The 17,031-nt window shown below is 45.6% G+C and overlaps 1 protein-coding gene across 1 annotated transcript in view; it reads left to right on the top strand.

Moving 5' to 3' along the window:
* Positions 1 to 17,031, top strand: part of SGPL1 (sphingosine-1-phosphate lyase 1) — a 416,168-nt gene that overhangs the window by 319,871 nt on the left and 79,266 nt on the right. Inside the window, exon 10 of the mRNA XM_085607136.1 lies at positions 16,240 to 16,386. Within this exon, the coding sequence (XP_085463262.1) occupies positions 16,240 to 16,386 (147 nt within the window). The remainder of the gene's footprint in view (positions 1 to 16,239; positions 16,387 to 17,031) is intronic.

Genomic DNA, 17,031 nt, shown 5'->3' with positions numbered 1-17,031 from the left:
TTTCCCCCAGCAATAGGGAGAACTCTAGTTTGATCTTTTTGCTCCCTGCAAGAACGCACAATGTCAGCATTTCTACCTACATACTAGAGTTCCCAAGAAGGCTCTCTCTCCGAAATGTATCCCACCTAGAATTAAGTTTGCTACCCATGTATGCCTTTCCACCTCAACCTCTCTTGGCTTAAGTTCTGGAGAAGATCAAGACCAAATGGGCCTGAGTCCTCATGGGGGCACCGAATTGGGCAAGAAGTGTGTGGTATTCAGAACTTGACAAGAGCATCTGCCCTCCATTTAAGTTGCCGCTTTGGAGGGATCTACTGTTGCAACAACATGGCAGGGGCCTGTTTCCCACATGCGTGCAGATTGAGTGATGTCAGGTAGTCTCCTTTGACCTTCCGCCTGAAGTTGTTGATACGATTCTGGCAATCGGGTACCTATCTACGAAATCATTCAGAGTCAGGTGCTGGGACAAGTTTGTGGGTTGGAGCATCACAAACCAGACTGACCCTCTACAAGCTTAAGTTATCTGATGTGTTGTTGTTTGTTTTTGGACCAGGATGGATTTGCATTAGGCACTATTAAAGTTTATTTGTTGGTTCTTTCTGTTTTTTTGAGATGGCTGGATCAGCCTTGTATGTTTAAGAAATTTCATCACAATAGGTAGTTTAAAGGTTTACAGCATATGTTCCTGCCAAAGCATTTTGTGATGCCACAGTAGGACTTGAATTTGGTTCTCACTTTTTTAATGTTTATCACATTTGATCCAATGCACAATTGCCCACTAGGTCTCTTGATCCTAAAAAGTCTGTCTGGTCGCAGTCACGTCAACTTGTTGTGTGAATGTGCTGCAGGGACTTTTGCTCCAGTCCCCTTACATGACATTCTTTCCAACAAATTGGTGTGCCGAAAACTTGAGCTGCATTTTTTCAAAGGTAGTAACATTTTTAATTTGGACAGGCTGTCACCCTACTGACTTTCTTTGCCCCGACTCACCCCTCAAAAGAGGAAAGACTCCATCACTTGGACCTCAGGAGAGCCATCAGTTTATACATGGACCATACCAAGGACCATCAGGTTGGCGGTCAACTCTTTGTGGGCTTTTCGGGAGTACAGAAAACATCTGTATCTAGGTGGATAGTCTTTTGCATACAATCTGCTACGGTCTAGCTAAGAGGCAACCACCTGAAGGAGTGAGGGCTTTTTCTACTTGAGCCAAAGCTACTACTACTGCACTAGCATGCGGAGTGCCTGGCCTGGATATCGGTCAGGCTGCTACATGAGCATCATTGTATTTGTTTATTGCTTTGTCAGGTCTGTTCGTATGGGTGGTTTGCCCATTTGGTCAAGCAGGATCTTTTGGTTAGAGCCATTCTACAGACCCACCACCAGAGAGGTACTACTTTGATATCTATTTACAAGGTAAGGAAGCTGAAGCTAGAATTATCAATCTGATCATCAAGTACCTTACCTTCGGCAATACTCTTTCTGTTAGATACACTTGCCTAACTGCAGGTTCCTCACTATCTTTCCAGCTCCCTGTTTTGTGGAAAGGCACCAGACTAGAGATCTGCACACTGTTCAAGCCAATTTGGCAATCAGCTGTGCTTCTGAAGGTGCAGACAAGCATTAGAAAGTATGGGTGCACTTATATGCTTCTCCACCATAGAATGTCTAACATAAAAATTGAAAAATAGATAACTGTCCAGCGTGTTCTCTTGTGATCGATACTGCTTCAGGACTGTGACTGAACCCATGCGTTAATGTGCCCAAAAACCGAAAAAACAAATATGACTTCCAATGAACCACGTAATCTAATATAAAACAAATGTCCATGCAAACCAGAAAAGCATGAATAACATACTCTAATTAGTTGTTCGAGCATGAATGTTCACATACCGCGTGAAGGTAAACGTTCGTACCTGATGTGATCATGCTACGTCCAACTACTGAATATCTAAGGTGCCGGGAACACTCTGATGAAAAATAAGTGCAAATAAAGTGGCCTTTTCCGACAGTTCATGAGTTTGTGAGTTAGTCTCCGCGTCTTCCATACAAGACTCCCTTTTTCATGAATCAGCATTTGTAAAGTGTGACACTGTCGCCCTTAGGGGTATCTGGGCTCTGTGACTCTGTCGAAGAGCCAGGTCTTGAGTTTCATTCTGAAGTCAGTCAGCGAGGGGTCTGTGCGGAGCTGAAAGGGGAGGTCGTTCCAGGTCTTGTCAGCGATGTAGGCGAAGGAGTGGCCACTGCCGTGACGCATGCTGGGGGTGTGTGTGAGGGCGAGTGAAGAGAAGCGCAGGTGTCTAACGGGTTCAGTCGATGGTTGAGGTAGGCAGGAACTAGGTCATGGTTGGGATCCATCTGAATATTCTGGGGAGCATATGAAGTGTGTGGAAGCAGGAGGAGGCGACTGCATTGACTTGTCGCTTCATGATCAGTTGCCTGTTGAGGATGATGCCGAGGTTGCAAGCATGGTTGTTCGTTGTGGGTCCAAGTTCTGCAGGTCACCAGCTTTGATCCCATGCAGAGATGTTCTTCCCGAATATCAGAACTTCAGTTTTGTCAAAGTTGAGTTCGAGGCAGTTTTCTCATCCATTTAGCTACGTTGGACATTGCGTTGCAGAAGTTGGTTTTGGCGTTGGAAGGGTCCTCGGTGAGCAAGAGGATCAGTTGAGTGATTTCTGCATAGGAGATTATTTTGAGTCCATGGGATCTGAGGACATCTGCGGGGGGTCATTTAAATGTAGAACACAATGGGGCTAAGGAATGATGCTTGTGGTACTCCTCATATGATGTCTTTGGGTGCGGAGTTGAAGGGAGGCAGTCAGATGCTCTGTGTGTGTCCTGTAAGGAAGGATGCGATCCATTTGAGGGCGTCATGCTGTATGCCTATGTTGTAGAGTCTGTTGATGGTGTGTTGTGGGACACTATGTCAAATGCCACAGAGAGGTCATGGAAGAACAGGACCACATTTTCTCCGCGGTTGAGGAGTGTTCTAATGTAGTCTGTAGCGTTAGTCAGAGTGCTCTCAGTGCTGTGGGTGCACGTCATGCTGATTGAGAGGCGTAGGTGGTTCAGTTCCAGAAATTAGCAGAGCTGCTGGTTGATGGCTTTCTCAAGTACTTTGGCCGGGTAGAGGAGCAGGGAGATTGGACACGCGTTTTTGAGATCATTGGGGTTGGTGGAGGATTTCTTTAGGAGTGGTCTGACATCTGCTTGTTTCCATTTGTCCCGGAAGGTTGCTGTAAAGATGGAGGTGTTGTTAATGCCAGTGAGTTGGGTACTAATATGGTTTGTTGCGAGGTTTAAGAGGTGGCTGGGGCAGGGGTTGGTGGGCGCCCTAGAGCAGATGCAAGACATGATCGCTGAGGTTGTCAGAGGAGTGAGCGGTGACTAGGTGGTAATGGTTTGGCTGGTGTGCGCTGATTGCTTCAGGTTGTCTGGTTGGGGTAGGATGTTGGATGTTGAAGTTGTTGTAGATGTTGGTTATCTTGCTGTAGAAGTAGCGTGAGAGGGTTTCACATTCTTTGACTATGTTGAAGAGTTCCTTTGTGTGTTGATGCAGGTGGTGCTGGCTGCTTTCTTGGCTTCTTTGATGTTCAGATGATAGTTGCTGAGGGCTTTTTTGTGAGCTGCTCTGACAGTGGGGTTCTTTGTGGCGCGCCAACATTTCTCCAGTTGGTGGCAGTTGCACTTGATGGCCCTTAGTTCTGGGGTGTACCAGCTGGCATGTTCAGAGGCCTTGTTGGACTTTGTGGGTTTCAGTGGAACAACTCTGTCCGTGCTGTTGATGATCCAGGGTATGAGGTTCTGGGCAGCCTAGTTGAGGTCTGTTGAGGCATTGGTTTGGGATGTGGTGAGGGCCTGTGACCACTGCGCTTCAGTGACATTGCTCCAGCTAAGGTGGGAGGAGATCTGGCGTTTGATGATGGTGTGCTGGACACTGCTGATGGTGAAGTGTACGATGGTGTGGTCGGTCCAGGTGAGTTCTGCGGTGTGGCTGAATTTTATTCTGTTGCTGGATGTAAATATGGATTCAAGTGTGTCCGACTTTGTGCGTGGGTTCGGTGACCAGTTAGGTGAGGCCGATGTTGCTCAGGTTCTCCAATAGGGTGATGCCGTTGGCATTGTTGGGGTCGTTGATGTGGAAGTTGAGGTCGCCGAGTAGGACGTAGTGGTGAGAGTCGATTGCTAGGGGGGCAGTGAGGTTGGGGATGGCGTCACAAAGAGTTTCTCGGGGTCCCAGTTGTCTGTAGGCGAGGGTGCCTCTTATAGTGGTCTTCGTGTCAGTTTGTAGTAGGAAGTTGAGGTGTTCCATGAGAGGTGTGTGGTCCTTGTTGGTGATGATGCATCTGATGATTACCTAGAAGATAATGGCGATACCTCTGCCTTGTTTGTTGGCACGGTCTCTGTGTGTCATCTTGTAGCCTTCGAGAGTGGGGGAAGTGCTGTCTGGATTTGAGGAGGGATTGAGCTACATTCTGGTGATTAAAGCAACGTCCGTGGAGAGGGGGGTCATGGTGTCCTGGATTTCCATGGCATGTTTGCAAAAAGAACGTGCGTTGAGCAGGATACAGTGGAGCGATTTAACGGTGTTCTTGGGGCAGGAGTGGTGCGGGATGCGGGATCTTTTGTAGATTGTGCCGCAGGAGAAGCAGCAGGCAGCGTAGGGCCAGCAGGCAGATCAGGGAAAGGGTATACAGTACCTTGGCTGGGGGTCAGGTGAAAAAAGGTTGGCCCATGCCAGCCTCCATTGGGCGCTGATGGACACGGTCACCCTCTGAGTAGTGGCCTATGTTAGGAAAAACAAGGCAGTCCTACTCCTAGTAGCAGTGGCTGCTGGGAGTTGTAATCCCGCCGGGGAGGGTCAAAGTACTCCCCGGAAGTGCGCACTCTCCAAGTAGGGGCTCGCAAGGGAATCTCAAGAAAAACAAGGCAGTCCTACTTCCAGTAGCAGAGGCTGTTGGGAGTTGTCGTCTCGCTGGGGAGGGTCAATATAGTTTGATGCATTTGCTCCTCTTTCCTTGTCTATTTGACTTTGAAGGACTTTTTCACAGATCGTAAACCTAGATCATTGGGGTCTTCCAAACCCTTTCACGTGAGTTGCCCCTTGTGTCCAGCATCATGTGCGAAATTTTGTACAATAGTCTCTTACCTGTATCTTTGCGTTTTTATTCTTCATTATGTATGCAAGTTATATTCATTTCCTCTCATTCTGCTCCTTTTTGATGAAGTTTACAATGGTTGAAGACCAGTTGGTGGCTGAATTTGTTTGCTGACATTTGGTAGTTGATGGGCGAGGTCAGACTCTGTTCTATAGTGCATGGGGTATTAGAAATATTCCTTGTTGGACCTGGCCTTTTTCGCAAGTTTATACCCTGACTTTTTGCCCCCTTTTTTTCTACCTGTTTATGTTGGTTTTAGGACTCTGGGCACTTTACCACTGCTGATTAGTGGTACAGTGCAAGTGCTTCCTGTGTAAATTACAGTTCTGATTGGTTCTCAATGATTGGCATATTTGATTTACTGGTAAGTCCCTAGCAAAGTACACTATGTATGCCAAGGGCCTGTAAATCAATTGCTGCCAGTGGGCCTGCAGCATTGGTTGTGCCACCTCCTTGAGTAGCCCTGATAACTTGTCTAAGGCCTGCCATTTCAGTATCTTTGAATGCAATTTGAAACTGCCATGTCGACCTTTCAAGTGCACCCACTTGCCAGGCCCTAACCTTCCCTTTTACTACGCATAAGGCAACCTAAGGTAGGTCCTAGGTACCCCCATGGGCAGGGTGCACTGTATGTGAAAGGTGGGACATGTATGTACTGGTATTTCCCTATTGCTAGGGCTAGTCCTCCCATAGGCTATCATTGGAGCTGCCTTGTAACATTTTACAAGTGTAACTTCCAATGGGTAACAGCTGGAGATTTGGAGTTTGGGCTCTCTGAGCTCAGGATTTAAAAATACATCTTTTAGTGGAAGTGGTTTGTAAATTGTGTGTTTGGAAAATTCCACTTTTAGAAAATGGGCATTTTCTTGAATTACCATTCTGTGCCTCTGCCTGCCTGTGGAATCAACGTCTGGTTTAGACTGACGGGCAGTTTTCTGCATTCGCTCTAAACAGTCGCACAAAGTGAGTTGAGGTGTGCCCCGCATATCCTGATGGCCCATCACCAGGCAAATGGGTCTTCCTGAGCTAGAGTGGCGGGAGGAGTTGTCACTGACACCTGAATAGGGCTTTGTCTGCCTTTCACAAAGCTGTCTCCACCCCCTGTAGTGTGGCTCGACCAGGAAGGACAGAACTGGTTCTACGGAGCAAGAGAGACTTTATTTGAAGCCTTATTTGAAGCCTGCATACTTCAGAGGCTGAAAGTAGTATAGGTAGTGAGTCTCTGACCCCAGAACTTTAGAACCCCTCTGGATCAAGAGGAGTCTCTGCCAAGGAGAAGAGCTGAAGATCTGTAAAGAGCACTGCTTTTTTGCTGTGTGTTGCTTTTCTGGGTTGGCCTGCAGTTTCTGCTTCTGCTTTGGAGAGAAAAGGGACTGGACTTTGCTTTGTATCCTGCTTGTGAAGTTTCTCCAAGGGTTTGTGTGTGCTTGCCTCCTGTTAAGAAGTCTCAGGGCCAACAAGGTTGAAACTACCTAGTAGTCCCCAGTACCCTGGGGCATGGCAGTTTAGAGGCCAGCAGCCTTTTTCTGCACTTGCATGTGTGCACTGCTGAAGCCCGAGGTCAGTTTAAAAACAACCCTAGGAGCCAGGACTGTTTTTAAAAAGTAAATTGTGCCCAAACTCGAATTTGGTGTTTGGGGCACTTAAAAATGGATAACCTACAATGTTTTGGCAAGTTCAAGTTAGTTAGCTTTATTCGACAATTGTCATAAAAGCGTACAAAGATTAGTATAAGTACAGAATAGAAAAACATGTTAAAATAGGTTAAAACAATAAATAAGAGGTATTTGCAAAAAGATTGACATTTCAGGGTTAGGAATGATTTATCCAGCCAACAATTTGCTCCTAATCACCCAAGCCCTTCCAAGAAATTTAGCAACAGATATGTAAATGAATGGAATTTCAGTAGAACGCAGGATTCTCACTGCCACCTTGGCATTCCTCGTGCCCAGCTGTCGACACATTGGTTTTAACCAGGCCCGTCGCGGAATTACATAAGATGGGCATTGAAACAAGAAATGGTTAACAGATTCAATAGGCGTAGTACAGCCCGGGCAATTGAGCGTGTTATTCAAGGCCCATCTAGATGAAAACTCTCTAACTGGAAGACTGCCAACTCTGAATTGGAAGTAAAGCTTCCTATCCAGAGGATTTGTGATGTCATCCCAAAAAGTTGCCAGGGAGGTCGTGTCCTTAAAGTTGAGAAATACACCTGTTAATGAGAGTGGGGCTGTACTTCTATAGACACGAATAGCCACCAATTTCCAATACAAGGCCTTCAATACTTTCTTAGGCGGGAACCTAGCATTTAGTGGATCCTCCCACAAGTCTTTTAGGCCCAAGTCCTTAAGCGACTCATATATCCTGTGGAGCCACTTTACTTTGTGGAAGGTATCCAACTTAATAATATCCATAAGACCAAGAGCAAAGAGCCTAAGTTCTGGAGTGACCCATAAGCGCCGCCAATACAATATTGGACGAAACGAGGCAATTCGTGCTATTGGTCTCATTCCTAAGTCATAAAACAAAGGGCGCAAAGGAGTACTCTGAGGTAGTTTGGTAAGATTGCGTAAAAATCTATTTTCAGAAGTAGACATTTTGTGTAAGTTTTCAAATCCCCATAACTCAACTCCATAGAGCGCCGCACCAACCACTTTTCCATCATGCACACGAAGTGCAGGGTCAATTGGTTTAGTCAGAGATTGGATATGTTCTTTACTCAGCGCACCAGAGAGTTGGGAATGTTTGAGGGTTGCCAAATCTATTTGCTTCTTCCATCCCAAATCGTGTTGGATACAAATACCTAGATAAATAAAATCTTGAACCTGGTCCAATGGCAGATTATTCATATATATTTTGCCCTTGAAAGATTTGGACTGGTTAAAAGTCATGAATTTTGATTTTAAAACATTTATTTCAAGCCCTCGAGCTGAGCAGAAGTCCTCGAAAATACCTAAGGATTTCTGTAAACCACTCAGGGTTTTGGCTATAATAAGACAATCGTCGGCAAACATTAAAATAGGAATTTTAGCACCTGCCAATGTGGGGGCATCTACGTTTGCATCAATTAATAGATTGGCCACATCATTGATATACATAGAAAATAAGGTTGGCGCAAGAACACAGCCTTGCCTAACCCCCTTCTGAATAGGGAATTGACTAGTCACTTGTCCTACACCACCCCACCTGATCTGTGCAAAGTTATCCACATGAAGTCTGGCAATTAGGGAAAGTAGAGCAGGTGGCATACCCATTTTATCTAAGACATCCCATAGAGATGCCCGAGGGACAAGATCAAATGCTGCCCTAAGATCAATAAAGGCAGCATATAGACTACCCCCCCCCCCTAAGAATACGACCTTCCAATGGAGCATAGCGAAGTGCAACACCTGATCAATGGTGCTTATTCGGGCTCTAAATCCTGCTTGTAAATGAGAGAGGATTGAATTTTCAGAAGCCCAATCCAACACTTTGTTCAAGATCAGCCTGCCTAGAATTTTTTGTATGGTATCAATCAGGCTGATTGGTCGATAGTTAGCGGGAAGGGACTTGTCCCCTTTCTTGAACACCGGGATAATTTTGGCGCCTTTCCAGGAGGTGGGAATCTGTGCACCTCTAGCGATCAAGTTAGCTAAAATTAGAATATAGTTTCCCCAGGATTCGCTATTACACAAGAAAATATCAGCAGGTACTCCATCCATCCCGGGCGCCCTTCCTGGAACCACAAGTTTTAGGGCATTAACAACATCACGCAAAGTAAAGGCTTCTTCCTTGTAAAAGGTAAATTGAAACTCAGGGGTAATGCACAAATCCGCTCCTTTAGCATAGAGGGACTCAAAATGCTCAACCCATGCTTCTTGCGAAACCCAGTTTTGGGGTTTGTCAGGATTAACCCCACTCAAGGACAGACCAAAAACGTCTCGTGGTCTTTTGGGCACCTGCTTCCCTAAGATCCTGCCATCTTTTTTTAAGTCCCATGCTCGCTTAGATTTTAGAATTGCTTGCTTATAGGCATATCTTGCAGAGCGAACTTTGAGACTATCACCAGTTTTCAGGGCGATACCCAGGTTCGCGCGAGCATCTCTACACTCTGCAGTGTACCATCGTGGGGAAGGATCATGCTTAATATTAGATAGTTTGCAAGGCCTCACAAAAATATCTCTGAGTTCTAAAAAGAAAGATTTGTGGATCGTTATTCCAGACATGCAAGGTGATTGCAAGGCGCACTGTTTATACTCTGCCCCTAGATCCCGAATAGCATGCTTTAAACTACTGAAGATACGAGTAAGACTTTCTTGACTTTGAGCTACCTTGGCCCACTTAACGTGGCGCATATCGTTTGCAATGACTACATCTTGATGAGTCTGAGGAGAAAAATCAAGGGGGACAGTAGGGTTCTCCCAAAACGAGATTGACAAAGAAAGAGGGTTGTGGTCACTCGCCAATCTATCGATGACCACCATACCTCTCAAAACATCCCATAGATCAATCGATAGCAAAATATAATCAATTCTACTAGCACGTGAGCCACTCTTAAAAGTATTGGACCCTAATTTGTCATGCTCAGACCTGCCATTAGTTGCACGAAGCCCTTTGTTCAGACAAAGGGCGTTGATCTGGATTGCCAGTTCAGACCAACGAGTGACAGGTTCAAGATCTAGTTTTGGAACACCCCATAAACTGTCCTCTTCCTCCGAAACACTTCAGTCAGCACCAAGTAAGGGTTCAAAGGTAATATTAAAATCTCCTCCTATAATTACATAGGAGTGCTGAGAGTAGAGGAACATAAGTTCGTCCAGGCGATCTATTGTATCAGACTTCTTACCACCAGTGCTTCTAGCATAAACATTATAGATATCCAGCGATTTTCCATTTTTAATCTTAACATTAAGAAGCTGGATATCCGAATGTAGAGTAGAAAGCTCCTTGACAATAGTGCCAAGGACCTGCTTAATCCAGACAGTAAGACCGCCGGAAGGGCGCCCTTTTTTACCCTTAGCTGCCAGAACATTGAAGTTCAAAAAGCCTGAAAAATGCTGAGGCTCTAGGGGCCAGGTCTCCTGGAATAGACAAACATCAAAAGAATTAATAAACAATGCCCAGTTAGGGTCCTTAATCTTAGATTTTAGACCTGCAATGTTCCAGGATAAAAGCGTCCCAAAATCTGTGTGGATTACGCTACCTTCCTGGGGGACCTCCGAGATACTACTCATTTGAGTTATCCTCTCCAATTCTGCGGAAAGACCATGGATTTCAGTGCTCTCATCAATTCCCAGCTCAGATTCAGTATTTTGGGTTTTGCTAGACAGCAAAGAACAAACTGTGGGGACATCAACAACGATTTTGTTGCGCAGTCAATCATTTTGTTCTAAACATGACTCTCCCACAAGCTGACTGCAAAAGTCGTCTGGGCGTGATAACCGAAGGGGAGAGGACCTCATTTGGATTGCAGAGCAATCCGGGGAACTGCTTCTAAACTCGAGATTAATTAAATTCCCTGCAATGGTAGGATCAATAAAACCAACCTCTATATAATCCACCTCGCTTCCACCCTGAGAAATCCTTCTAACTCCAGCGATGTCAGCTCTAATCGCTGAACGGCAGCCCCTCACATATCTAATCCAGTGAAGGACCTTGTTAATCAAGGATTCAGTGCTTTCATAGTCAGGCCCAGGGGACAACCTAGGGACATTCACCATATATATTTTATGTGAGTAAGGCGTGTGAGTATGTGATGCATATTTTTGAACTCCTTGATAAGTGTTACCCCTAGGGTTAGTACCAGGTCTCACGTTTTCAGAAGGAGAACCTCTCACATGCATCTTAGCCTGATAGTTACCAGTAGGTGCTCTAATAACTCGTCCATCATTTATCGGGGTACAATCAGAAGATTGGTCAACCCTTGATGAGTTTGAGAATCTAGACTGTTTACTCAATAAATGTCGGTCTTGAGATAAATTGTTTCCACTAGTATTAGGGAGCACACTGTGCCTAGCTGCCATTATTGGGAGGGCCTTGTTCAAACCCCCTTTGAGCGTAGATAGTTCGGGTTTAGGATAAGTACCAGAGCCCGAGTTAGATTCCTCGAGCTTCTTCACAGTAACCGTTAAGATTTCAATTTTTGTTTGCATGGACTCTATCAGGGAGCAAAGATGTTTCACTACCACCAGTAGAGATTTCATGTCAGTGTTACTTGATACTATATCAGAAAAGCCTTCAATAACATTTGTGGTACAGCTACCCTCAGGAGCAGATGTATCCAAATTTGAGACTGGGGGGACAAAAGGAGGCAGGGCAGAACTACAAGTATCAGTGTCAATTTCTCCCAAAATAGAAAACCTATTATTGCAAACAATGTTTAGCGATTGGTTAGAAACAGGTGAAATCTCAAGTAGAGAAACATGCCCTTTGTCCGACAAAGCATCAGGAGCACTACAGACGGGCTCTTTACCAGACACCCCATTGTTCTAATCCTCTTCACTTTTTTTTGCAAGAAACATGTCCGGAACAACAACAGGACCTCTAGTGACCTCCCTCCTCCCACCTACAACAGACGTAGGGGAGGTGATTGAGCAGCTCCCCACACTCTTCGATGATGTTATCAATGCGATCCATTACACAGTTTCCCCCCGCATGCGGGCGCTTTTTCTTAGCTTTGATCTTCCTCATCTTGCTCTTGGCTGGTAATATGCTAGTGAGCTCAGACTCGCCCTCGAGGTTTTTCCTCTTGCCCATATCTCAGGAAATTACTCGGCGAAAAGCACAGTACCTTATAGTTCTCTGATCTCCATGTCAGAGGGTAGGCCGACCCGACCCCTGACGGCCCGCCCTTTGTCCGGGCTTCATCCGGCGCGTCCCGCGCAGCGGGGGACACGAGATGAAATAAGGGCGTAAACCAATGGGCGGGTGGGCGGTCGGAAGCGCAGCTGATAACTCGCACGGACTCCTGGGCTCTGGAGTCCCGTGCTGCGACCTCCTCACGCGGCAACACCACCAAAGCGCCCCCTCGGCCTCCAAGCACCTCGAACGCGGGTCCCGCAAGCTGTTATAACGAGGTGATGGGCGGGTGGGCGGTCGGGAGCGCAGCTGATACCTCGCACGGACTCCTGGGCTCTGGAGTCCCGTGCTGCGACCTCCTCACGCGGCAACAACACCAAAGCGCCCCCTCAGCCTCCAAGCACCTCGAATGCAGGCAGCTACTTCAGGTGTCCAGATGTCCCCAGGTACGAAGCGGGACCAGCGCCAGCGGGTTCCGCAAGCTGTTATAACGAGGTGATGGGCGGGTGGGCGGTCGGGAGCGCAGCTGATACCTCGCACGGACTCCTGGGCTCTGGAGTCCCGTGCTGCGACCTCCTCACGCGGCAACAACACCAAAGCGCCCCCTCAGCCACCAATGTTTTGGCATATTAGGGACCTCAGGGTCTCCCCTAGGTATCCCAGGGGTGGGGTCAGGTATTTACAAGGTACGCCCTTATAAAAAGAGTTTTTATATGCCTGGGTAAAGTGAAATTTCACATTTCACTCCCCACGTTGTGGTAAAGTGCTGCTCAAATTTGACTTTGATGCTAGGAGCACCGTGGAGGGAGAATCTGCAATATTTCTGCAGATTCAGAACCCCCGAAGTCTCACCTAGTTGCACATGTGGTGGGGTTCCTGTAGATATAAGACTCATACTTATAAAATATGTTTTTGTAAGTCCTGGTGCTGGAAAAATGGCCCAAGTAATTTTTCCATTGCAAATCCCCTCCTACATAGGTTAACATGGTAGGAAGTTATGGATTAATAACTCTTGATAGGAGAGGGCTAGAAATACCATTCAAAGATTTCCCAGAATGGTATTCATAAATCCAACAATAACATATTGTTGAATTTCTCCTAAAGTGTACATATAAGAAGTTATAAGACATTCTTGTTTGTAAGTTCAAATTCAGCCTTCCAGTGGTCTGCCCTGATTTGTCAGAGTTAAGTGGATTAGCCAGGCTGCCTTGCAGAGGTGATAAAGAGCCCCTGGGGTTAACCAGCTCTGCTGGCAGGGCAGTGTGCTGTTCCATAGGAATGCCAGGCCAGGGGGAGAAGTCGTAAACTATGTTCTTCAAAGAGGAGAGGAGAGACCAGTGTCATTTATAGCTCTGAACTTCCCACCTTAGGCAGATGGTAGGATTAAGGAAGGTATGAGCAGATGCAGGGGGGAGAGTAAGTAAATTAGCCATCCTAGGGGTGTGTTTAGCCAGCTCTTACCTCCTTGCTGGAAAATCATCTAATACAGATTTGGAAGATGTGATGCACTCTGGGACAAAATAATGCTACACCCTACAGGATGTGGTCATAACTTTGAGGAGTTAACCTGCTCCCATTGGTCAGAAGTGACCCCCTGCATGTCCCAGAGAAGATGGAATAAGTATCTGAGAGGGGTAGGGCCCTCCAGATCTGCGGATTGAAACTTACTGAAGCAAGAAGTGCCCTGTTGAGAAGTTTTGCTGTGCAAAGATTTCAAAGGCCTGACCTCTGAAGACTGCACCATCTGAAACTACAGCCCTGTGGATTATCTTGTTGAAAAAGAACTAAAGAGTGGACTCCCTGAAAGCTGCAGGTTAAAAGAGCTCATCTGGAACATCACTAACTAAATCTACACCTTGGAGAACCATCAGTGGATTTGTATGGGTTTTGTACCAGTGGATTGTGGGAACTGACGTCTTCAACTTTCAAGGACCTTCGTGGAGCATCCAGACCCTTGGAGTAAGTTTGAGGCACTTTGGGACCCCTTGAGGAACTTCAGGAAGAAGTTCAAGAAGTATGAAGAACTTTGGAGCAACTCTGAAAAAAAGCTCCATAAACGGACCGACTCAACCTGGCCAGCCAGGCCGCCTGCCTTCAACCGCGAGCCAGCCAAGCCAACCAGGTTCATCCCGCTAAAAGAAACTAGAAGAAAACTGAAGACGACGAACCACACCGGGTCTGGCTTCATGGGGAGCATCAAGAGACCCCGTGAAAAAAAAGGTCCAGAAAAGCTTCTAAGTCCGCTCGTAGAAAAGGTGACTGGGAGCAACGGCGAGAGCCAAGCCGCCAGCCTTCCATCGCGGGCTGGCCTGGATTCCTGGGTTGCCCCGCTGAAGCGATCGTGAGAAAGTTTCTAAGTCCGCTCCAGGGAAGTTGACGGGGACCTCGTCACAAGTCAAGTCGGCGAACCCTCACCGGATCCGGGCTGGCTGGGATCTTTGACGGCCCTCGGGAAGAAAAGAAAGTGTGAAGGTAGAAACTGAGACCAGGACCTGCCGTGAGCTGTAGCTGCTCAGGGCCCGGCTTGAAACTTTGACTTTGGCCCGGTCTATTGCGAGCAGGTATCGCAATATGGTGCTATAATCTTCGAAGTGCTATATTTTATTAAATCTTTGAAAATTCATATCTCCGGTTCCCTACATTGGATTTTTATCGTTTTGGTGTCATTTTAAAGTTAAAAATATTTCCCATTTTGATAAATTGGTGTGGGGGTTTTATTATGTGTTGTGTCCTAATTATTTACTCAAATGGTGTTTTTAAATGCTTTACATGCCTGTCTTTGAAGTTAAGCCTGTCTGCTCGCAGCCACGTTACCAAGGGTTGCGCATAGGAATAATTTTCCAAGACCTATGCTGAGTCCTATTACGTGTTATTGGCATTATTGTCAGTGGCAGACCTACATTTGCCCCTACCAATAATCCACTTTCCAACAAGTACCAATTCCGGTTCTGGGTCTTGGGGGTTGTTCCTGCTGCAAAGACCTGCTTGAAACCATCAAAGACAACACATTGCCTTTCAAACTCCTGTTTTTCTGAACCAGCTATGCTCTGTGGGAGACCTTTGCCTTGTGGCCGAAGAAAATCGACATATCGACTGTCAGCAGCCAAAGAAACCGCTGCAGCCTGAGTTCAGCACACCGTGTCTCCGAAGTCTGAGGCCCTGGCACTGACTCAGACGCAGGCCCTGCTGTGCGGCTGAAAGAATTGGCGCATCGTGGGACCGTGGCTGAAGAAATCGACGCAGCGCCGGTTTGCCACCGCATCAACCTCCAGCGCATCCCAATTTCTACACATTGCACCTGTATGACAGGTTTTTCAGATGCATCACAGTCTTGGATTTCGAGGCATCACTTACCCCTACAGTCTAGATTTGACGCAACACTTCTCCTATGTGCAGTAGAACTGACACATCGCTTTCCCATGGACTCAGGAACCAATGCATTGCTGTGTTGTCTGACTTTTCCCTCCTCTGCGGCTGTTTTGCCTTGTGGATTATGACGCATCTGAGGTACTTTGTGTAAAATCACAGCATCCATAAAGTTCTATGGACAGAATTGGTTGAAACCTTTTAAAAGTCATATTTTGAATTGTCTATGTTGGATCTTTGTTCGTTTTGGTCTTGTTTGGTTTCGATAAAGAGACTTTATTTTCCTAAAGTGGTGCGGTGTTCCTTTGTAGTGTTTTTAGTGGATTACTGTGTGTTGGGTACAATTACTTTACGCATTGCCTCTGAGATAAGCGTGACTGTACGTGCCATGCTACCAAGGGAGTGAGAAGGGGTTATTTGGGTGTGCAACTCCCTTATACTGACTAGAAGGAAGGGTCCCTACTTGAACAGGGTGCAAGCAATTGCCAACTAGAGACCTTCATTTCTAACATTCCTATATAACACAAGACTATTGGGCAATTGGAGCCGTACCTTCATATATCACAAAGCTTTAGAATAGCCAGTAACCTAAAAGCAATTCATTGTTACTGACTGAGTTTGCATTGTTTTTGTGGTTCCAGAGATAGTTCCTAGTACCATACTTGCCGCACCTCGGGTATGTTTAATGTTGCCTTAAAGTCAGGTAAGAGAAGATTGCATGTGCCCATCCTTCATTGCTGCCTATATTTTTGCAACTGACAAGTAGATTTTATAGCTACTGTGGCGATTATGAGTCAATGCTTTATTACTGCAAATACTTTTTATACCGAAAAAGCACAGGAAATGAGGAAGAGACAAATAGAGGATATTTTATAATGCATGGATTATTCTGAGGAGGGCCTTTTTGACTTCTAACACTTATTTTCTTCCACAGTTGGCCTTAAAGTACAACATTCCCTTTCACGTGGATGCTTGCCTGGGTGGCTTCCTCATTGTCTTCATGGAAAAGGCTGGTTTCGCTCTTGAGCCCTTTGATTTTCGGGTGAAAGGTGTCACAAGCATTTCTGCAGACACACACAAGGTAAGCAAAGATCACTGTAATTTAATACTTCAGGTACTTCTAGCTGACTGTAGATCTGTTCATTTTTGTGGGTATATTAAGATGCAAGTTGTAAGATTACGAATTATATCTTAGTGAGTGCAATGAAATAGTAATTCAGTTCTTATTCAATTTATTTTAAAATGTACTTTTAGTTTTCCATGGTAAACCCCCCTACTTTATATTTTTTCTTTTATTATTTTAAAATGTGTTTTATAAATATGTTATTAGACAGTGGGATTTGCTACTGTGTTATGGTTGAGACAGTGTTTACTGAAAAGGCATTATTGATTTACCTCTAACTTTTGACTCTGTGTATGGATTGGCACCAAATGTAGCAGTCTACTTACTAAGCTAAGTTTAGGTATGCCAAGCTTTGTGAAGATCCATCCCTGGGAGAAAAAAACCTAACGATTGAAAAGGGGGAGAGGGGGTAAAAAAAGCAATGATTTCCCATTTTAGCACCCATAAGAAATGTTGCCGGAATATAGTGTTAAAAACACTGAACCACTTTACACCAAACTTGGCATAGAAGGCGAATTTTACTCAAAAAGCATGATTTTTTTTCACTTTGGTGTGAATCTGATCAGTAGTTTGAGATATAAGGGTTTAAAAAGCCCTCATGCA

Source organism: Triturus cristatus, chromosome 1_2 (assembly GCF_964204655.1).
Source record: "Triturus cristatus chromosome 1_2, aTriCri1.1, whole genome shotgun sequence".
NCBI lineage: Eukaryota > Metazoa > Chordata > Amphibia > Caudata > Salamandridae > Triturus > Triturus cristatus.
Note: the sequence above shows the minus strand (reverse complement) of the source record. Positions and strands in the feature narration are given on the sequence as shown.